The following is a 22665-nucleotide window of genomic DNA, read 5'->3' as shown; positions in this document are numbered from 1 at the left end:
AAGCCGATTGCTTTGAAAACAACAACAACAACAACAACAACAACAACAACAACAACAACAACAACAACAACGATTTATTCATTTATTTAATGTATCTTTTCTAAACACTTTACCCAATAAACCTCCAGGCTGCTTTAAGACTAAGCACTCAGATCAGCTCATCTTCATTGGTCATGAATCCATAGTTAATTCAGACTGCCTGTGTGAGTGGGAGTGTCTTGCCATAAGTTTTGCCGTCACTTGATTGCGATCGTTGTAGTGGAGTGGGGGGGGGCTGTACCACAGTCTGCCTGCCATGTGGACTCTGCTGCTGCTGGTGGCGCAACACAAACCATCCGCACACACTGAGAAGGGAGCAGAGAGGCGGGAGGGAGGCGGTGCTGCACGGACAACTGCGTCCCACTCCTAAAGCAAACATCTTCAAGTCCTCCAGCGCGGAGTTGTCATTGCTCCGACATTCACTTGATCACAGCTTTGTCGTTCACGGCGGAGGGGAGCTGCGCGAGCGTCTGAGGTGAGTTTGGGAACAGACTTTGGGCAGCAGATGCACTGAGTGTTTTTGGGGTGTTCCTTATTATTTACGCGCAGTCTCTTTGATATAATCGTGTTCGTACACTGAAGAGGTTTAAGATATTAAAGCAAATATAATTCCGTGAACTTTAAGCGTGGAGTAGCTTATATGATTTCTCTGCAATGTCCTAAACACGAGTGTCTGCTTTAAAGACTAATTTCTAAAAATAAAGCATCAGCTTCGTGTGTCTTAAATTAAAAACGAAGGCCTGCAAATGACTTGTCCTCGACCTAAAAACGCTGCAGTGAAAGCTAATTATAAAGCTGGAGTTTTGGCGTTCGTTTAACTCACGTGTTCATATCAAACCTTGCTTTTCTTTTTTTCCCCTGCAGCTTCTAGGCCTCCAAGGATGGACTCGATACCTGCGGGGCGAGACTCCACTTCCTCGCCAAACTCCAAACAAGAACTTTCCTACCCGAGCACTAACTTGAAGCCCAACCAGGTCGGAGAGACTGTGCTGTACGGAATACCGATCGTGTCTTTGGTAATAGACGGCCAGGAGAGACTGTGCCTTGCACAAATATCCAACACCTTATTGAAGAATTATAGCTATAACGAGATACACAACAGGCGTGTCGCGCTGGGGATCACTTGCGTCCAATGCACCCCTGTCCAGCTGGAGATCCTGCGGAGAGCAGGGGCGATGCCCATCTCCTCCAGGCGCTGCGGGATGATCACTAAACGCGAGGCAGAGAGACTTTGTAAGTCCTTCCTAGGAGCTCACTCGCCCCCTAAACTTCCGGAGAATTTTGCCTTTGATGTGTCCCACGAGTGCGCCTGGGGGAGTCGAGGCAGCTTCATCCCGGCCAGATACAACAGCTCCAGGGCCAAGTGCATTAAGTGCTCCTATTGCAACATGTACTTCTCCCCGAATAAATTCATATTTCACTCCCACCGCACGCCGGAGTCCAAGTACACGCAGCCAGACGCAGCTAATTTCAATTCTTGGCGGCGGCATCTAAAACTAACAGATAAAGGCAGTGCCATGGAGATTTTACACGCGTGGGAAGACGTGAAGGCCATGTTCAACGGGGGGAGTCGCAAGAGGACGCTGCCAGGCAGTGGGTCCGGGTCTAGCTCTCCTTTGAAATCACACGAGCCCAGCCGTCCACAAAGCTCCCCGGAGATCCCTGCAAAGATCCTCAGCTGCGAGGGCAGCCGGGGTGCTATGACGAGCACGCGCAGCTACCCGGTCATCCCGGTGCCCAGCAAGGGCTTCGGGATAATGCAAAAGATCCCACCGCCCCTCTTCCCTCACCCATACGGGTTCCCGGCTTTCGGCCTGTGCCAGAAGAAAGAAGACGGCATGATGGGCGAGCAAAGCAAAGCCGGCCTCCCGGGTGTGCTGTGGCCTGCCACCAAGGACAGCGCCTACCACTCCTTCCCCATGTTCTGGCCCGCGGCCGGCGCGCTGCCCATGCCCCCATATCCCCAAACCCAGCACAAGCCCCCTCCAGAGCTGCTGTGTCCGCCCAGGCAGACTGACATGGACATGTCCGAGCACAGTGACCGCAGCACCAACACATCGAAAGACAGCGCGGTCGATAATGACCGATGCTCCAGCACTCAGTCTCTGCGCAACGAAGAAGACAAGTCAGGGGACGAGGGGAGGCCGGCGGAGGGGGTGCCGCTCCAACCCCGGAAAATCAGCTACGTGTCGGCGTTCAGACCTGTCATCAAAGACGCTGACTGCATCGCCAAGCTGTACGGCAACAGAAGCGCGTACAACGGCTGTCGCACCGGTTACTTATCGCCCGACTTTTTAAGCGAGAGCTCGAGCTACCGCTCTGTGTCCCCGTGCGTAGACAGTGAGGGCGAGCCAGACGTGGACGTGGAGACAAACAAAACGCAGGACGAGGAAGAGGAGGAGGGCTCCCGGCCTCTGTCTTCGGTGTGTCCTCGGACTCCCCTAGCTTTGACACACACCGTTTCACCACACGATTCTGACTCTAAAGGCCTGCAGGAGAGCAGCCTGGTCGATTCCCAGAAAACGAGCCTGCACGTGGCCCAGTCCTCTGAAAGAGAACTGCAGACCAAGCAGTTATCAGAGAGCCACATAGCTGCACCTTTCACCGAAGTGAGTGACTTCAAACACGGGCGATAATTCAGAGCTGTAATTTTCCCCTGAAGATCGGGTTCTGTTCTTTTTGCCTGTATGTGTACGTTTCAGCAGAGAAATGTGTGCTTGTGGGGGAATTTCTGTCTATGTTAAAACAGTGTAACAGTAACAACAAAAGGCATTTCCACATCACTTAGGAGGGGGAATAAAATCTTTTATCGTTTCTCTAATAAAATATCTATACATTAATTAAAGGTTTTCATTATTCATTTTTTTTAATGTTTTACTCCATTACAATTTTTTTTTTCACCAAACTTCAAAGAAGTGGTAATTCTTTTTCCTTTAGGTTTACACACCAGAGAGGAGTGAGCTGCAACAAAGGAGCAGTCCGTATCAATTCAGAGCTGCGAATTACCCGCCTGGAGTAGGCCTACTTACAACAAACGGTTAGACTTTTATTTTCCTGCCTTTATTTAAAAAAAAAAAGAAAAATGAGAAAAAAAAGGGAGGGAAAAAATTATATCGACTTATTTTGTCTTAAGATGAGAGTGCAAGTAAAGAAGAGCCGTCTTCCACAGTGGAGGAGATCGAAACGAAATCTTTTAACGAACAAAGCAGCGAGGAGCACCAGCGAGAGCCGGATGAAGGTAAGTTACACCGAGGTCAGAAAAAAGGGATTTCAAACAAACAAAAAAAAGCTCAGTAGATGTGGGACTACATTTTTGCCGAAGAACTTAATTTATATTATGTGTACTCAGGCGAGGACGCGCCACCCAGAGCTCTACCAACACAAAGGGACATACAAAGTCTGGCAAAAGGTAAGCTATCTACTGCTTCTATTATTATTATTATTATTATTATTATTATTATTATTATTATTATTATTATTATTATTATTATTATTATTATTTACATTTGACGTAGCCTACATTATTGAGTTTTTCTCCATCACATACATTTATAAATATTTTTAAAAAAAGCTAATGAGAGGTTGTAGATTAGCGGGCCTAAATTTTATAAATCAAGCAAAACTTGAGTCAGTTTCAACGTCCTGTCGCTCATCTGCACCTTCAGAGTCTTTGTATTTTCGAGGTGGAGCGACCTTTAATTAACAAATTAGAAACACTGAAGTTAAAGTTAATAAGACAACACCTCAGACTTTCCACTTTCATCTTTTGTTACATAAATGTGGGGTTTGGCGGGGGTGTCGTCTGCAGTCCAGGAAGACCTGCTCTGAATTTTCAGTGCAGATGATGATAATGATGTGCTCATCACTGTCATTAAAAATAGCAAAAGTGTCCTACATGGAAGCTGATGGGAAAGCCCTCATTTTTTCTTCTTCAACACCCGGCGTTTTTGTTTGATTTTGATTTGTTTCTTTTTCTGTGTTTATTTATTTGTTTATTTTTGCAGAAGAGCTACAAAAGCAGCTCTTGGAGCAGGTGGAGCTGAGGAAAAAGCTGGAACGTGAATTTCAACATTTAAAAGGTAAGCTAATCTCTGCCACGGTGCATGTAAAGGCAAATGTTCCTCCTCTCTGTGACTGAGGCCAAAACATAAGCCTTAATATATCAAATCCACCTCAGCAGTAGTTCCCATGTGCTGCAGCGGAACTAAATAACTGCTGCTTTTAATCTGATCTACCTTTGCCCCTTTTCCATATTGATATACTGAATATATGTTTTTTTTTAATATATGTGGACAGCAGAAAAAAAAGGGTAACTTTAAAAAGTCAGCGTTTGATTTTTATGAAACACTAAACTGAAAAATATCTATAATAATATAATTATATATAAAACGGTTCCCCATCCACCACAATGAAAAATGTTACAGAACATTCCCATCTGCAGTCCATACATTAAGACCATCTGGATATGACACTAACAGCTTCACACTGGCAATGTAAAGATCATGATTTTGAAAATGAAACTAACCATGTCCTCAAGAAGCAGCTGCATTCAGGTGATTAATCAGGTGAATATCAGGTGAGATATGAGCAAATATTTTTTTTGTAACTTAAAATAATTTTATCCACCTTTTCTTACAAACAAATAAATACCTTTTTTCTGAAACATATTATATAGCAATATGAATATTTGGCAGACTCATATAAAAATTGAGAATTGATGTAATACCCAAAATATGTGCACTGGTTGCAGAACAGGTAAAGATGAATAAAAATTAAGATAAACCTGCAAGTATGGAAACTAAATGATGTCACTTACAGGTAGTTAAGTGATGATGAAGGCTTCCATATAAAAAACTATTTGTTTTTCAAAATTGTTGGAAAGAAATTAAACCTATATGTGGCCCATTTAGCATATATATATATATATATATATATATATATATATATATATTTTTTTAATATTTAAAATATATATATATAATATATATATATTATATTATATATATATATATATATATATATTATATATATATAAATTATTATTAAAAATTAGGGACAAGACAGTAAAACTTTTTAAATGTTAACCCTGTAATATCATTAATATTGGAAACTATTTTTTTTTTAAATTTTGATACCTAGCATAATCATCCTATTACTATATCTGAAAGTAAGACTGTTATGAATATAAGAGTGGTGAAGAAACATTATCAAACAAAAATCTGAGCAGATGTTATGATGTAACATATTTAAAGGGTATTCCGTTTATATTTCTCCTAATATAAACATGTCCTTGCAAATGCTTTTTTAACTTTCATCAGTGGCATCAATATTTTAATTATAGGTCGGATTTATTTTCATTTAAATGCTATAAATAAATAAAAATTATTGTCATAAGAAAATGTTTTTGTTTCCAGCTGAAGGCATGCCCGGGTGTTTGCTACCGTTGATGCCCTTGGTTTGTAGCTTTAGCTTGAGAAGAGCGCCCTCTACTGATCAGCTGCCCGACAAGTTTAATACATGCATCTGTTATGAATGGCATCAGCCTCTTAAAAGCCTTAATTTATAAGAAACTATTGCCTCTCTCTAAACAAACATTCCACTTTGTTTGTTTATGCTGTGGAGGTTACATGATTGTTTAAAATGACAAAGATCAGAGGTGCAAACATTTCCTACATGGTTCTGTCAGTAACTTTGGGGACAGCGGTGGCTAAAATGAAGGGTTTTTTTTTTCTGTCTGTGAAATAATTGTGGTTGGTTTACTGACTCAGATCTTTCATTTGCTTCTCAGATAATTTTCAGGATCAAATGAAAAGGGAACTTTCCTACAGGGAGGAGATGGTCCAGCAGCTTCACATAGTCAGAGGTGAGAAAAATAAAGCAAAGGCAGCGCACACAACAGCGTTTCACGATGTTTCTAACTGTGGGATTTACAGATATTTTATAGCTTATTTTTCATGTAAAATCACCGGCGACAGTCTATGTGCTCAATTAGGTTTATTTTACTGTTTTCATATATAACGGACAAGCCTGATTTTTCACATGATCTCTGTTTTTGGCATCGGGGGTGCAAAGTGGTGAACAGTATCATAACGTGACTTTATATCAACAGATATTAGTGGCCAGCTCTTGCCTCTTGCGTGCACACTTACCCCAGTGAATTGCTCCAGAAAGAGAAGGTCGAAGGGTAATTGTGGATGGACAGGCTATTTGAGTGGATGGTCCACAGCCTCTTTAAACGCTTCCAAACTACTTGTTTTGAGCAACTCCGACTCATATCATGAATCGATCATATCATCATTTAACTGTAAACGTGCAGTTGTGTTTAACTTGTCTTATGTAGGTCTAAATATTTAAACAGCAGCAGCCTCTGTAATCCCCAGCAGGATGATTTACGCTCACATGCGCGTGCACTATTGATTGTTTGATCTCCTTCTTCATAGAAGCTCACGACGCTTTACACCATTTCTCCTGTAAGATGTTGACTCCTCGCCACTGCACCGGATCCTGCTCGTTCAAATCGCCTCTGCTACCACCGTGAATCAGACACAGGGGCGCGAGGACGCAGCCACAGCTTCTGTTAAAAACCACACCACGGGAGATTTAAAAACCACCACGGACACTCTGAGCCAAGCTGAAAGTAGTCTAAAGTGTAATTACCTGTAATATTAAAAAAAAAAAAAAGTTAAAAAAAAGTGGATCTCCACCCTCAGCGTTTATGTATCTCGCATACAGTGATTTGTTTTATTGAAATTATCCCATCGATTATTATTATTTGTGGCAAAGTGCAATGACAATGTATGTTTGTTGTAAAGGTGGGTTATTATTTCTTCTTCTTCATTTTTTCCTCTCCCTATCAACAATAGCAGCTTTGATTAGACGGTTCATTGCTCCTTATCCTTTCAGTATTGTAAATAAGTCTACTAATTTTAATGTGTTCTTCCATGCAGGCCAGTAGCTTACTTTGGATGTTATGCACTTTAAAACGAGTGGTGGGAATTACAGTAAAAAACAAAGCAAAACAAAATACAAAAAAGCCTCCGCGTTGAAATACAGCATATTTATTTCTGTAGCGGTCAAACTATGCCTATTTGCTGTTGGAAATTTGAAAAACTAGTAGGCTGAATTAGTGCATCTGCGACCTTGTAAGCAGTGACATATCCTATTAAAAATAGTCTATTCCTCCATGTAATATTTGTTTTCGTCGCTAATGAATAAATCATTTTATTTAAAGAAGTGTGATTTATTTCCCCCCATATTTACATTTCTTTTTACCTTTTTGATTCCCACAACTTTTTTTCTTTTTTTTTCCTGCAAGTAATCAATCAACACAGGATCTCGTGAGCCAGTGGACTCCTAATTTAGCAAAACCCACTTATGTGAGTGCACCTTTCACCTTTGTGAATGAATGAATGAAGCTATATGCTGTAAGCGTTATTTAAATAACTGCTTGTGGAGGGGGAAATAATGCCATATCCATGAGAAAACAGCTTTCTACACGCGGAAAACAAGCAACCCGAGGCTATTTTGAGTGTGGAATATTCGTCTAGGTAATCGACGACTGAGACCTAGATCCAACTTCCACAGAGCCCATAGGAAACAATGATCAGTCCTAGCTTTATATATATATATAAACTATCAAATCATACAATCTATATATATATATATATATATATATATATATATAATATAATATATATATATATATTATATATATATATATATATATATATATTATATAAAATAGGCATTCCTGCATTTCAATTAAAGTGATAAGACAAGGAAAAAGTGGCGGATTCCCAAGTTAAAATTGCCAATGTTAATTACGTCTAAATGACTTAATTATAAGGATCAAATATTCTCATTGTCAGTTGACAAATTAAATAAAAGGTTTACAAATTATAGCACGAATAAAGGGAAGGAACACTGCGTCTTAAGCCTAATCGCGACCCTGTTTTATCTTTACGTACTGCAGAGCAAAACGCATCAAGCCAACTAAGATCTGAAGGTGCGCCCTGCTTTTGTTCAAAGTAGTCTGTAATACCTCGGAGACGCCCTGTGGTCGTTTGTGTTCCAGCAGCGCCCCCTGCTGTGCACTGTGGAGAATGAAAACTGACTTTTTATGTTTCTTGAGGATGGCTGTTGCGCCTGCGCAACCAGTGTAACAAGATGGCGGAGAGTGCGGAACTGAAGGTAAAGCGAGTACATACGTTAGCTTGATAAATAAACGTTTCACACACTGAGATTTCAATTTCAGGTGTTAGCGCCGTTGACACTTAACAGTAGACACCCGAAGAGTGTTGTTATGAAGGCATATGATAAGAAAACAGCAGAGCAGAAACGACTAGATAGACAGTTAGCTGACGAGCTAGCTCGGTAGCACTAGCTTTGTTATTGTTGCACACTCTGCGTTAGGCTCTGTCTGTGGTTCACCTGCACTTAAATAAGGTCGGATGTGGGCTTTAGCAAGAGATGAAGCTAATATTCCTGTCAGCGTGTGAAACCCACTGGCATTGTAATGTTAGCCTCCTAGCCCTATCAGTAGTTCGCCGTGCGAACCGCAGTGTGTGTTAAAGATGGGCTCTGTCTATTCCCTGGAATCCTAGTGCAGGTTAACTTGGATTGGCTATACTTTTGACACCTAGTCCAACAAATTACAGACACTTTCCACACTCCTGTTTTAGTGTAATCCAACGCGATTTGTTTTCAAACACAAGTTAACACAATGAAAAGTCTTGTTTTGTTTCAGTGAGGTCACACCAGCATCATGCGGGCGGTGTTAGCTAGTTTTTACTTATTAAACCACAGCGGTGTGTCCCCACTTTCTAATTTAATATTGTTAATGGATTATTCTTCCACTGTGGATAATTACACTACATGTAAAAGGCTTTCATTTTGATCTTCACTTCAAATGAACTAATATCTGCGATACTCACACGTTGCATTGCCAAAGGTGATCATATCAACAGTAATGTAGCAATCATTGAGGTTGATCAGTAAGTGTTACTTTTGTACAGCATAAAATGCATTTGAGATGAGCTCACTAAAGATTTAAATCTATCTGTAATTTCTAAGAGTACCGCTTTTGAGTTAAGAGTTGGATTTGCGCAATACTGCAGTACACTTCTTTAATCTGGCTTCATCATTATGTAGGGAATGTGTTATAAAGGTGTTTTCATGCGTGATTCTGATTTGCACTGCTGGTGTTGCAGTTAAAAGAACACAGATTCTAACACTAATTAGTCATTTGGTATTTAAAACCACCAAGACTTTCTTTATTAGTGGTATATACTATACTGAGAGAGAGAGCTCTCTGTGATCCCTTATTCTTGAATATGGCAGGCACCACCCTGTTATGGGAGTGTGTTACAGAAAAAAGAAATGCCATTGTAGTCATCTCCAAACTATGTTTTAAGTTTTCTCAAGCCAGCTTTAATAAGTACATATTATGCAACTTCGCAGTATAAATTGCACCTCTAAGGCGTCATGAGAATATTTTCCATTGCTTAAATATTTATCCCAGGTAGGTCACTGATTGATTGTCAGAGGAGATTACCAAAATATTTGCATATGGACTATATGATTGCAGCCTGTCCTTTTAATGCTGACGTTGCTTTATTTGTCTGCAATGCAGTCATCCACAAAGATATTACAGCATGGAGTCAGCACAAGAATATGAGTGGAGGCTTTACAGTAGAATGTAAGATAGTACAAACTATTTAAAATGGACTTTTATTCTCTCTGTGTCTCAGAGGCTGTCTTGCAGGCTAGTGTTGTTGCTTTGCTTCACTGCATTTCACTCTAAACTATTTGTTTTGTTTTTTAAACAAACATAAAAGAATAAAACCACCATATAGTTTAATGCAGTCTGTTGCAGCGTTGCCACCTTCATTGTCAAACATTACCAGAGTTAGATTATCTTGGACAATGTCTCAAAAAGTTTCTGTAGTGGCTTCCATTATTTTGTACAGCTGGCCATGTCCACATCCTGTTTTACCACGAGCAACATGTGCTGATGTGTTATGAATTAAAAGTACAAAGACGTTGCATTTAGAAATGTGCATTTCTGCATCTAACCAAAAGCCTGTCTCTTCCATAGTCATCTCAGAGGGGCTATGTTTACAGACAAATATCAATGATATTTGTCTGCAAAGCACCGAAAATGTTGTGTGTGGACATTGCAAGATAGCAAAGGATTTAAAAGCATTATTTATTTATTTAAAAATAAGAAGAAGAAGAAGACATTATTTAACAGTTGTATTTAATTGACAAAATAGTTTTGTTTCTTTATGACAGATTAGAAATTTTTGTTTTTAAGTTGTTATAGATCTTCTCTTCCTCACTCTTCATTTTTCACCAGCAAATGGTAATGAGCCTTCGTGTTTCTGAGCTCCAAGTGTTGTTGGGATATGCGGGACGGAATAAGCATGGGCGCAAACATGAACTTTTGACCAAAGCTCTCCACCTACTCAAGGCTGGTTGCAGTCCCGCAGTGCAGATGAAGATCAAAGAGCTCTACAGGCGGCGCTTTCCAACCAAAATGGTTTCGCCAGTGGACCTAGCTCTTCCCGGTGTTCACGCTGCAGCCAGCTTGCCCACTGGCCTTGCCCAACTGGGGTTTGACAGCCACGGTTCCCCATCACCGCTGCTGCCTGTTTCCTTACTCGGGCCTAAGCACGAGCTGAGTCTGCCTCATCTTTCCTCCGCTCTGCACCCCGTACACCCTGATGTCAAGCTCCAGAGATTGTCATTCTACGATGTGCTGGATGAGCTGATAAAGCCAACCAGCCTGGGTGAGTCCACAACTTCCTGTTCAGCTTTGTTTAGTGATAGCACCTCTCCATTGCGTGCATCCCATGAAAGCACCGGGTAAAAGTTCAGCATCTGTTGACCCCAGTCGTTTCTGTAGGTTTCCCCACTGACTCTGTGTTTCTGGTTTCTTTTTCATAGCTTCAGACAACAGTCAGCGGTTCCAGGAAGCATGTTATGCCTTTGCATTAACACCGCAGCAAGTTCAGCAGATCAGCAGCTCCATGTAAGTGAGAAAGCTTCTTGGTACATTCGGCAAGTTAAATAAATGAGAAGGCAAATAACTGTCACTTTTAAAGCTTTATCGCTAATTAACCTTTTATAATTAGATATCGGAGAAAACCGAGTCATTCATGTGTTGTGTGTTAAATATTTCTTCTTTTTGAATTCTTCAGGGACATATCCGGGACCAAATGTGACTTTGCTGTTCAAGTCCAGTTAAGGTATGACTAAGATAGCCTTTTCTTTTGAGCATCTGTTTTAATCGGTGTGATGTGGCGGTGTGAGTAATGGGTCTGTTTTTAGCTGCTCTCCATTTTGAATCAGCCAGAAATAGTAATGTCACATGAACAAAAGTTTAGAGAAAAAAAGAGCAACTGTGCACACATCCAGACTAACTTTTCTTTTAAGTGACAGAACAGAAAAAGGTTTGAAAACTCAGTGGCTACAAGTAATAAGTGAACCCTTAAAACACTGATACACAAGCAACATTTTGATCCTCAAGCGTGCCAAAGAACAAAAAGCCTAAGAGAGCTCATGCAGCTGGAAACTTGTTTCTAAATGTTTTAATCCTGAACAAAAGTTAGGACAGTTTTGTTTGTTTTAAGCATGCTGCTAGTGTTTTTCTTTTCAAATTTAAGAAATGAAAGCCTCAACCTGCTAATTATGATTTTAGTTATCGTTAATGATAAGTGACAATGATGAGATCCTGCCATCCATGCTCTTCTGCTTATCGTTATCAGGGTCATGAGGGGGAGGGGGGGCTGGAGGGCTGGAGCCCATCCCAGCTACGCAAAGATAAGAATTGAGTTGAATTACATTGAGGTCAAATTTTCAAATGAACAGTGAAGGATACAAGGCATGTTTTTCTCTTGGGGGCTCAGGCTTTTGTTTATATTCACAACGGACATGAGGGATTACAAAAATAACCAAAGAAAAGTACAAGCATATTTGGATGTGGACACATTGTTACCACACTAATCAGTAAAGGGGAAGTTTGCTTTAAAGAACACCTAATTTATCCAGTCTAGCCTGTAGGATTTCCCAAGCCAGCATATATATGACAGAGAATACTTAATGACATTAAAAACTGGTGAATGACATCCGTTAAGAAGTGCTCTCCTGTATCATAGATGGAGATGGCTGTACTTGACACAACCGAAAACCTAAAATAAGCAAGAAAGAAAGAAAGCCAGCCTTTTTGTCAAAGTGGTAACTGAACAGAAACAAATTGTGTTTGCCATTTTTTCCTCAACATCTGAACTTATCCTCGATGCAATTTGTTTTCTCTTATTTTCAGATTTTGCTTATCGGAGACAAGCTGTCCCCAGGAGGACCATTTCCCCCCAAATCTGTGCGTGAAGGTGAATGGAAAGCCTTGTAATCTTCCGGTGAGTCCTTGGTGTTTGTTTTGTTTTTCTTTGCTTGTCAAGAAGCAAGAAGTGTTTAATAATGTGACTGTGAGTTACTAAATTTGTTGTGTTCCTTATAGGGATATCTTCCTCCCACCAAAAATGGAGTTGAACCAAAAAGGCCCAGTCGCCCCATTAACATAACGTCTCTTGTCCGGCTGTCTACTACAGTCCCCAACACAATTGTGGTGTCATGGACTTCAGAAATTGGCAGGGTAAACACACTGGATTCTCATTTTTTTTATGTTTAAACAAATGGTCTGCGGAGTTGTGAGGAGAACATGAACCATCAGCATGACCTGGTTTGCTTATTATTTCCTCTTTTTTTCAGTGTTTTTCCATGGCTGTGTATTTGGTCAGACAGCAGTCGTCAGCAGTGTTGTTGCAAAGACTACGGGCCAAAGGAATCAGGAACCCTGACCACTCCAGGGCTCTGAGTAAGTCACGATATTAATTGGGAAGTACAAAGAACTGGATCTGCCCCATGATTTGTGAGAATGACATTTAAGAAACAGAAATTTCATACAGTAACTCTGCTACAGTTTTCTAACTGGTCTGACCACAGAGTCGAAACAAAGGTAAAGGTACTTTTCTTTGCATTCCTCATATGTTCTCTGGAAAAGTCCCTCTGTTTGTTTATGTGAACAAAGGCCAACGGTGGAGCTTACATTTTCTGCTTCACAATTTTGTAGTCCTTACTGTATGTGGGACTCTACAATACTATCAGAGTAATTCCCCTGAATTTGCTTGTTTCAGTTTGGTTTTTAATGTTTAAAGTGTTTAGTTTTTACTTTAGCTTTGTTTGTTTTTTTATATTTGCAATATGAAATAATTTGTCAGTAGCAAGGTCACAATTGTTCCTTTAACACAGACACACTGGGAACAATGTTTGGTCTCAATAAATCTATGCAACAACATTGTGCTTCAGTTCAGTTTTACTTCTGTAGCACCAAATCACAGCAACAGTCGCCTCAAGGCATTTTATATTCTAAGGTGAAGACTCTACTATAATATAATGTTTTAAGAGCTTTTCTTTTATGTTATTTTTTTTTTAAGTTTTTCAATACATGTTAACTTTTTTCCACTTTTTTAGTTTTGTTATGTTTTTTTAGTTCAACAAACTATAATAACCTTAAAACATTGTTACACAAGCAACATTTTGAACCTTAAGTGTGTCAAAGAACAAATTCCATTAAACATTAAAAAGTTGTGACTCTAGCACTTTGTTTTGCTTACAGTCAAAGAGAAGTTGACGGCCGATCCAGAGAGTGAGATTGCTACCACAAGTCTAAGAGTTTCTCTCCTGTGTCCTGTAAGTACCATTCATCACTATCCTCTTTGATGTTAAGTTGCTTCTTAGCCTGCTGTTAGAGCAACAAGAAATACATTTACAGTTTTAGTGACCTGAGGTTTACGGTATTTGGATGTAAAGTGGTTGGGGACTGTTGCTTTTGTTCTGTGCTATTATATAGTATAAAACTGATCACTGTGTCAGTCAATGGAAGCGACATTTATCGAATTATCTTTCTTTTCTTTTCTTTTTTAGTTGGGGAAGATGAGGCTGACAATCCCCTGCCGAGCAATGACATGCTCACACCTCCAGTGCTTCGATGCTACTCTTTATATTCAAATGAATGAGAAGAAGCCAACATGGGTTTGTCCAGTCTGTGACAAGAAGGCACCATATGAGCACCTAATTATTGACGGGTGAGCAGGTCTTTTTTTAATTTTATTTTTTTAATGTCGGGTATGGTTCCATGCCCATCCGTTTAGTATGATGTAGTCAGAAATGCTCTCCTTCCTCTACTTTGTAGAAATGTTAATCCAGTCGTCTTCTGACCAGAAAGGGTGGAGCAGGTTTCTTTAACATTGGCAAAAAAGGGATGCGCTGAATGCCTTTTTAATTTGATTAAACCCACTTGTTCTGGGTGGATGTTGCTGATCAGACAGCTTTAGCAAAAACGGATGCAGTCATCTGGTTATGAAGTTAAAGTTGGCTTAACTTTAACATCCTGCATTCCTGATTTTTATCAGGATAATCCTGCAGCTGGTCTGACAGTTGTCAAGATAAATAATAATAAAACTGCATGCTGCATAAATAGCGTGTAGCTTTATAAGCAATTAAACTCAATTAAACTTCTTGTTTTAACTTGAAACAGACTTTCTTTGGTTTGTGTTTTATTGTCTCCTGACTATCTTGAACACAGCTGTTTCTGGACTGGATTCCTGGACAGGAATTGCCAATAATACAAATCCTTGTTTATGTTTATTTAGTATCAGTTGCTCAATCTGCTCATGATGAATCACAGCTGTATTGTAATTCTGAAGTTTGACTTTTAAGTGACTCACAAGTACTTAAGATTATTGTAATAGAATTGGAATGGCTTGTTTTTCTAGGTTGTTCATGGAAATCTTGAATAGCTGCTCTGACTGTGATGAAATCCAGTTCAAAGAAGATGGAAGCTGGGCCCCTATGAGGTCAAAGAAAGAAGTGCAGGAGGTTTCTGCTTCCTACAACGGTGTAGACAGCGGTATGTCAGTTGATTTTAATCTTTAAATCTAATCTTCCCCATGATCTGGGAACGCAGACTGACATTGCTGTTTCCTTGTAGATCTGTCTGGAACCGACGCGCATGAGCACAAACGGTCTTCTAATGACAACTGCAAGAAAGTAGATGTGATCGATCTGACACTGGATAGCTCCTCAGAAGATGAGCTAGATGACGAGCCGCCTCCTAAAAGAGCCTGTCCCTCGCTGTCACCCGTCTCTCCACCTGCAAGCAAAGGGTAAGTCATGAAACTGCAAAGGAAGTGAGATGACTGTAAAAAATGTGTTCAACTCTGTCTGCTTTTGTCTCTAAACATATGATGTTATTTCCTCCCAGAGTACTAAACCTGCACAGCCAGGCCTCACCTGTGAGCAGAGCTCCCAGCATGCCACCTGTGGAGACCAGTTACATTCCTCCCCCACCACCTCTCATCCAGGACTACCGCCACTACTATCACACAGCCAGTGACCTGCCAGGTAGCCCCGTCAATTTCCCTAAAGGAAATGAATTTTATCTCACTGCCATCATAGCGTGTATGTGTTAAATTCTGTCATCTGACTACCAGCATGAGTGTGCCTCCTGATAGACAGAACTAGGGATAATGTTGATGTCTTACAGTGTCGCCATGTCATAGGGAGATAACTTCACAGTGATTATTGTAAGTCATTAAGTGTACATTAGTCACGTAGGTTTGCGCAAGGGTGAGACAGTAGAAACAAAAACCTGTTCGTTTGGTTGGTTGGTTTTTTTTTTTGTTCTGTTTTGTTTTCGTGCAGTGGTCAGTTGAAATTTTGTAACACTTTTCTTTTTTTTTTCTTTTTTTTTAAAGCATGCTGAGAATGATAAGACTTTGGTTTTTGTTACAAAATTTTCCTTATCAGGACACATTTATTGTTGTACTGAATAATTTGGCTCTCTAATCAGATAATTTATCAAATGTACCAGTGTAATTAACTGGGGAAGGTGTTTTTACTTTAAATTTTTACTTTAAATGCTACTTTTCCAAAAAAAAAAAAAAAAACCCCAAAAAAACTTGTTTTTTTTGTTTTTTTTTTACATACTGAGCGAAAAGGAAACAGAAAAAATGGAGAACATGGACGCTTTTTGGGAGGGATTAATAAAATAAAAAGATATTCAAATTACCTCCGTAAAAATATTTGGCTCTAATGTGTCGATTAAATTGAAAGAAAGGTTTTTGTTGTGGGAAATATTCCATATACTGGAGACCTGGGGAATTTTCATTGTAATACATCGGTTGTAAATTATTCACTTGTAATGACTTCATGCCTCTGAACGCAGCTTGTAAAGTCTTTTCTTTTTCTTACAGATCAAAATTTCTTCTCCTTCCTCCAAGGCGACAATCAGGTACAGTTACTCATTCTCATCCAGCGACCACAAACCCGCCTAAATAGATTGTAAAAGAGTGATATATTTTCAGTAAGACAAATCTTTAGATCTGTACATTGAATTAAATAAATTTACAGATGTTTTTTATCCAGTGATAGCTGTGCAAATCAAAACTAAGCTTTATTCATACATTTAGTGCTGTACATACAGCAACCTCACTTTTTCTCACATACTTAAGTTACTAAAGTGCTGTTTGAATTATTATCTCGCTAACAAATAACACTTGCAGGTGTACGCTGAGGTCCGTGTCAAATCTGAGGTCATTTGGAAAACTGATTCTCAGATTTCTGCTAAAACTAGTTTTCTGTTATCCTCTTACAACAACTGGTGTCTTCATGTGAGGCGTTTAGTGATTGTCTTTGTAGATTGTTACTAATGAAAGTAACTTGGTTTGCATCCCTCTTTCCAAATTGCACGACTCTCTGCCCGCACATCACTCACACACAGCGCCATTCAACACCACAGGAAAACATGCCAGTGACATTTGGGAACAACCTTAAACTTAATATTCACTAAAACAACTTAATTTGCCATTTTGCTTCTATCTTTAGCAGCTGTTAGTTGAACTACTGTATATTATATTAAAGCATGCATGCAGTCAGACAGGCACAGGTCTTAGTAGTTTGTCTTAAAATTAAAACTTGGTCATTTGTTTTTGCTTTTTGGTTTGTTTTATTCTCCCCATTCTTCAGTGTCATGAAGTTTTGTAAATATAGCACTAGACTTTAACATATTTCTTCACAGTATGCTTGACTGTTGTCACTCTTCTTTGTCCTGTTAGCATTACAATATGGTGATGGCTGCTGCAGCAGCTGCGTCGGCTTCAGCCTCAGAGGATCATGACCTGCTCCTCAACCGTTTCCTGCCCTACAGCTCCCCTCAGCTCTTACGTGAACAGCCAGGCACCCCGGGGAGCAGCACATTGGCTGCCACCAACGGAGGCAGCAACAGCGGCAGCACCAGTAGTTTGGTGTCTTCGAGCAGTCTGCGGGACCGTGACAAAGACCGGGATCGGGACAGGGACAGGGACAGCCATTCCATTTCAGGATTATCAAGGTCCTCAGTGGAAGCAGCAGCAGCTGCAGCGGCCATTTATGGCTCCATATCTGACATTATCTCTCTTGACTAGATCCACTCAGAACTGAAAGACAAGGGAGACGTTGAGAGCAGGAGTTCTTTGTAAATAAAGAAGAGGAAGATGAAAGAATACAGTGCTATGTACAGAGAGGAAAATCTATTTTCAATTTTACTTATCATATGTATATAAACTTAGGACGCTTCCTGTCCGGTGAGTTACTTCAGTTGATATTTTTCTGTGAATACTGAAGACTTTTTCACACCTCTTCATGTGGTCCTTTGATTAAATTGTACCTTTTGTACCTGTTTTTACGGTTTTGTTTCGATAATTCATGTCAATGGCATTATTTCAGTATACATGCACAGAACGCAGTGGGGGTCACAACCTTATGGAGCGTGATATTCAGAATATAAAGCAAAAGGGCATTGTTATAGATGTACAAAAGGCAAGTCTCAGCAAAACAGGAAAATGGGTAACACTTTCTTTATTTTCTAAATGGCTTTATTTCTGTTGACATGCTGTGGGCAGCAGAAAGATCGGCCATTTTTTGCCATCACTGTAGAATTTTTTCAGTAGAACATTCATGCTGTGGTCATTATTTTAAATAATTATTTATGATGTAAGTTATGTAGGATGTGTGCTGTTTTTTTTTTTTTTTTTTTTTTTTTTAAAGAAGCATTCCCTATGCCTCTAGGAACTGTTGCCACTAGAAATGCAGGAGTAAATGCTAGATCCTTCTATTGTCGTAAGTGCTCTCTTTTCCTCCTCACTTCTTTAACTCAAATCAAACATGAGCGATGTTAAATTGTTCAAACTGTACCTGGATGACATAAATTGGGAGAAGTCAGTATTGTTAAGACAACACTTTTATTTTAATTTTATTTTGTTGTTGTTGTGTGAATGAAGGGCACAGGTCCAGCAAGAACCACTATCGGACCTTTTATATAAGTCTTAGATTTGCAGTATTGTGTAATTTTTTTCCTCTCAAAGTGTAGTTGTTTTACTTTGCATATTATATTCTTAAAAACATGCACAGAAAAAACCCACAATTGATGAGTTGATACCGATAAATTTCTGCTCCACCGTCAGTGGGAGACTAGTTTCTGGTCCGCGTGAGGTGAAATGCTATATTTGAAAGGTGTAAAACTGTTCACTGAGTGCAATTGGATTAAATACATTTCACTGGGTTTGATTTTAGCACTTGTTGCTTTTTGTTTTTTAATTTACAGAGAGCCTGTTTGGAGCAGTGAAGCATTACAATGCGCAATTGAGTAGTTTTCAGCTTTATGTGTGTCTACAAATTACCTGAAAGCTCACCTGTTTGAGTGAATCACAACACCCTTTTTTTTGGCCCAAAAGTCAAAATCATCTATGTTACTTTGGACTCCTCCCTTTCCTTTATTTTGTTTGACTTGTGCTTACAGTTAGAATTATTTATTATCATATATATTTTTCAGCATTTGTTTGATTAATGAACATGCATTGCTGTCATTGTATGTGATCATTTCTTTTGTAATTATATATAATTAATGCTATTTAAAGATGTCATTGTTGCTTGACATGCATTGTAACATTTTCTGTTTGTCTGTTTTGCTATCAGATGATGTCAATAACTCAATAGAAGCTTTGATCATTTTGAACGGCTGCGAGGTCTACTGTGCTGTTTGATATTTGCAAGAATTAAAACCAATACAAGGAAGTGCATGTTTTGTAGATGGCGTGAGGACAGCTCCGTTTGCTTCTCTGGTAGCTTTTGAGAGCATTCAGTATAGAAACAAAATCACTCGGTTGAATGTTGCCAGCAAAAAAATGTACCGTCTCTGAGGAGCGGCGTGGCACTTAAAAGAAATCTGCATTGTTTATGAAATTGTTTTTCAGTATCAAGGTCTTAGGTTACAAAAGGATAAAGCTACGTAATATCATTGGCAGTTATTATTAGAAGAAGAAAGAAAAGCAACATTGTACACATTTGCTTGTTAGTAGTTTTCTTGATTTTGGAGGAGTGGAAATGGCCTCGGGGTATCCCTGTGTTTTAATGGTTAATTTAAACTAGGAGTGATGGCATATTCAAAAAATACAAAATAACTGAAATTATATTTATGTACTTACAAACCAAACTAAACTAAAATATTAATGCATACATATACAGGAAATGTCACTTTTTAAGTCTTTCTCAATTTGGTTGAGTATGTAAACCTGACAAAGTGCCGCAGGCTTTCTGCATTTGTTTATTCAGTCAGCATGGTCGAAGTCCACTTCCCTGCTGTGTTTACCATACAAAATACGTTATTTACCCTGTATTTAGAACTTTTTTTTCATGCAGTTGAAATGGACAGGTTGCCAGTCTGTGGCAGAGACTCAGACGAGCATTCATGTTCACATTCACACCGATAGTCATTTTGAAATCAGTATTATAGGACTGTGGGAAGAAGTCAAGGTACCCATAAGGAACCCGTGCAGGCACAGGGAGAACATGTAAACCTCACTCAGTCATGCCCAACTGGGGGCTTTTTGCTATGAGGTGATTACCATGCAGTCCTTAAAAATACATCTGCCAGATGACACTCTGCCAGACAGATAAATTGAATTATAGATGATAGTAGCATGAGATATAAATTATTTCCTGTATCTGTCTTTGTGGTAGTGGAGCTGAATCAGTCTGTTACATAAGGTGGACCTCAGTGATATTCCTGTCCATCACAGCTTTAAAAGTTTCCTGTTTGCAACCAATCACAGAGCCACAGAAGCAGATGATTTCTTCATCTCAACAAAATCATTTACTAGTGAACAGTCAAACATGGTGGTGGTAGTTTGGTGGTCTGGGGCTGCTTTGCTGCTTCAGGATGACTTGCTGTAATTGATGGAACTGTGAATTCTGCTCTCTTCTAGAAAATCGTGAAGGAGAATGTCTGGCCATCTTTCCGTGCCCTGAAGCTCAAGCACACTTGATTTAAGCAGCAGGACAACAATCCAAAACACATGTGCAAGTCTACCTTTGAATGTGCTGTGCTGGCCTAGTCAAAGTCAAGACTGAAATCCAAATCAGATACTTTGACATAACCTTACACAGGTTGCTCAAAATGCTTAATTAAAACAGTTTTGCAAAGAAAAGTGAGCCAAAATTCCTTCCAAGTGATATGAAAGATCTATTGCTAGTTACCACAAATGCTTGATTGCAGTTTCTGCTGCCAAGAGGCACACAACTAGTTATCAGGTGTAGGGGACAATTTTAACACAGCACCAGTTGGTTTGGCTATCTTTTTCTTTTTTACATTAATAAATGAAATCATCATTTACAATTTGTGTTTTGTATGTATTTTGTCTTATATTATGCTGGAGAGTAGTGACAATCTAATTTGTTAACTAATGCCATTGTGCAGTAACTTGCAGGTAGTGCAGTTACATTCACATTTGCATTGTTTTTATTTATTTTCTATTTATTTATTTATTCATTGCAATTTTTAATAACTATTGAAATTATAATTTTTGGGAGTATAAGAAAAAATATGTTTTTAAACTTTTTTTTCTACCCTGGTCTCTGGTTTCTGTAAAAGAAATTAACTGGTGAACATTGTATACAGAATCTAGACACTAAACATGGCATACCTTGTTGACATTTTACTTCCTTTTTAAAATTATATTTAGTTATTTATTTACTGCGTTGGTTCACATTTTATGTTAATTGTCATTTCATGATCAATATTATTATTTATTTTTACAGTATTGATATTATATTGAACTTCTGAAAACCTGCTTTTGGCAGTTATCCCCCACTTAAAAAAAAATAAAATAATAATAATATTAGAAAAAAAACCCCAAAACTAACAGAAACCTGCCAAACCACTCTGAAACTTTTACTTAACGTAAACAAACACCAAATAAAAATAATATATATATAAAATCACCAGTCTTTGGAGCATCTGTTCATCATATGACACTAATTAATAGCACACTTGCGTTCGAGCCAAACCACAGGTCTGTCTCAGAGGACATGGGCACAACCAGCTGTTTTTAGCTTAAAGCCGTTTCATGACTTGTTGTCTAGCCTGCATTTTATTTTTTTAACAGACACCGATGCTTCAAAAGTCCAGCAGAAGGCAAAAACGTGTAAGGTAAATGTGAAAAGAAATCCTGTTTTGCATTCATTGCTGACTTGGAGTGTGGATGTGGGTTTAGTCGGGGCATTAAAGCGTCATCGCGTCGGTCATGACGTTTTTAGAAAGCGGCGCCGCTGCAGACTGGAATGGGAGCTGGCGATTTTTCCCATATTTTGATAGTTTAATCCGTGAATGGCGCCGAAACAGGACCCGAAACCTAAATTTCAAGAAGGTAACAGTTTGTTTCCTTCTTGTTCTGTTAGGCTTGTACCAGCAGCGAGTGCTGGAGTCGCCGAAAAGCTTTAAAGTGTCAGCTAGTTACTGATCGTAACAAACAGCTAGCCGTATTAGCTCTCATTGTTGTTACTGTGAACACTAAATGGGACTCGGGAGTTTTTATTCGCCGCTTTGGTGATTTATTTCGTCCTGTCATTACTACACAAACCAATTTCAGAAGTAAGAAGCTATATAATCTGTGTTTTCGAGATCTTTTATTAAACTGAAGGCTATATTTTCATTCATGCAGCGTTAGCTTCTCATTGACTGTTAGCTGAGTCCTAGCTAGCTTTTTTTGTACACGGCGTGTTAGCACCGCCTGCTGCTGACTTGGCGCTCATTTGTTGAATTATATACAAGTGGTTAAGTTATTAAATTAACTAGCAGGACTACGTTAAATTTATTTAGTAAAAGTCTTCCTTTTTAATATCAGTGACCAGAATGTTCTCTTGACAGTTAGTCATATTAGTGAGATAATAGTCGAGTTTTCATGTAAACTTCCGTAAATATGCAGTTGTGGTCAGATGTTTATATATAGTCGTTATGGGCATGTAATGCCATGGTATTTTTTTCCACCCTGGAAAACGAATGAGTATACATCATTAATGACTTTAACAACCAAGAACGTGGTACACAAAGTATACATACAGGCTCAAATGCATACATACATTCACTTAAAGCTTTTAAGTAGTGCTTAAGGTTCTACAGTGTCTTTTAAATGACAAGACCAAGGCGCATTAAGTTCTTGTTGGTGATCATGACTGACTACAACTGGTAGTTTT

General features: G+C 39.1%; 3 protein-coding genes across 7 annotated transcripts in view; all 3 read left to right on the top strand.

The window, feature by feature from the left end:
- Positions 1-239: 239 nt before the first annotated feature.
- On the top strand, positions 240-7263 carry skor1b (SKI family transcriptional corepressor 1b). Of its 3 annotated transcripts, none has more exons than XM_042228471.1 (8): positions 240-514; positions 904-2648; positions 2977-3076; positions 3173-3277; positions 3389-3448; positions 4047-4118; positions 5828-5902; positions 6480-7263. In XM_042228471.1, exons 2-8 carry the CDS (start codon positions 921-923, stop codon positions 6575-6577), a joined length of 2238 nt encoding a protein of 745 aa, XP_042084405.1. In that variant the 5' UTR covers positions 240-514; positions 904-920; the 3' UTR covers positions 6578-7263. The 3 variants fall into 3 exon arrangements, with proteins under 3 accessions (XP_042084405.1, XP_014195358.1, XP_005941785.1); XM_014339872.2 differs by having other exon boundaries at positions 4044-4118; positions 6483-7263; XM_005941723.3 differs by having other exon boundaries at positions 4044-4118.
- Positions 7264-8188: 925 nt separating this feature from the next.
- On the top strand, positions 8189-20750 carry pias1b (protein inhibitor of activated STAT, 1b). The gene is made up of 14 exons (XM_005941720.3): positions 8189-8229; positions 10397-10829; positions 10987-11071; positions 11241-11288; positions 12365-12455; positions 12557-12691; positions 12808-12913; positions 13715-13788; positions 14023-14183; positions 14874-15007; positions 15089-15263; positions 15362-15501; positions 16353-16390; positions 17214-20750. Exons 1-14 carry the CDS (start codon positions 8206-8208, stop codon positions 17559-17561), a joined length of 1992 nt encoding a protein of 663 aa, XP_005941782.1. The 5' UTR covers positions 8189-8205; the 3' UTR covers positions 17562-20750.
- An 809-nt stretch (positions 20751-21559) lies between these two features.
- Positions 21560-22665, top strand: part of morf4l1 (mortality factor 4 like 1) — an 8379-nt gene continuing 7273 nt past the window's right edge. Inside the window, exon 1 of one of the 3 annotated variants that reach the window (XM_042228470.1) lies at positions 21560-21622. Coding sequence is in view for 2 of the 3 variants with exons in the window: in XM_042228469.1 (XP_042084403.1) it covers positions 21800-21839 (40 nt within the window). In the remaining variant the exon portion in view is untranslated. Of the gene's footprint in view, positions 21623-21701; positions 21840-22665 lie in introns of those variants that run through there. The other 2 variants (XM_042228469.1, XM_005941719.3) reach the window with 2 other exon arrangements.

The sequence above is a fragment of the Haplochromis burtoni genome, unplaced genomic scaffold, assembly GCF_018398535.1.
Source record: "Haplochromis burtoni strain Fernald_Lab_line unplaced genomic scaffold, NCSU_Asbu1 Contig_324, whole genome shotgun sequence".
In the NCBI taxonomy this organism is placed as follows: domain Eukaryota; kingdom Metazoa; phylum Chordata; class Actinopteri; order Cichliformes; family Cichlidae; genus Haplochromis; species Haplochromis burtoni.
Note: the sequence above shows the minus strand (reverse complement) of the source record. Positions and strands in the feature narration are given on the sequence as shown.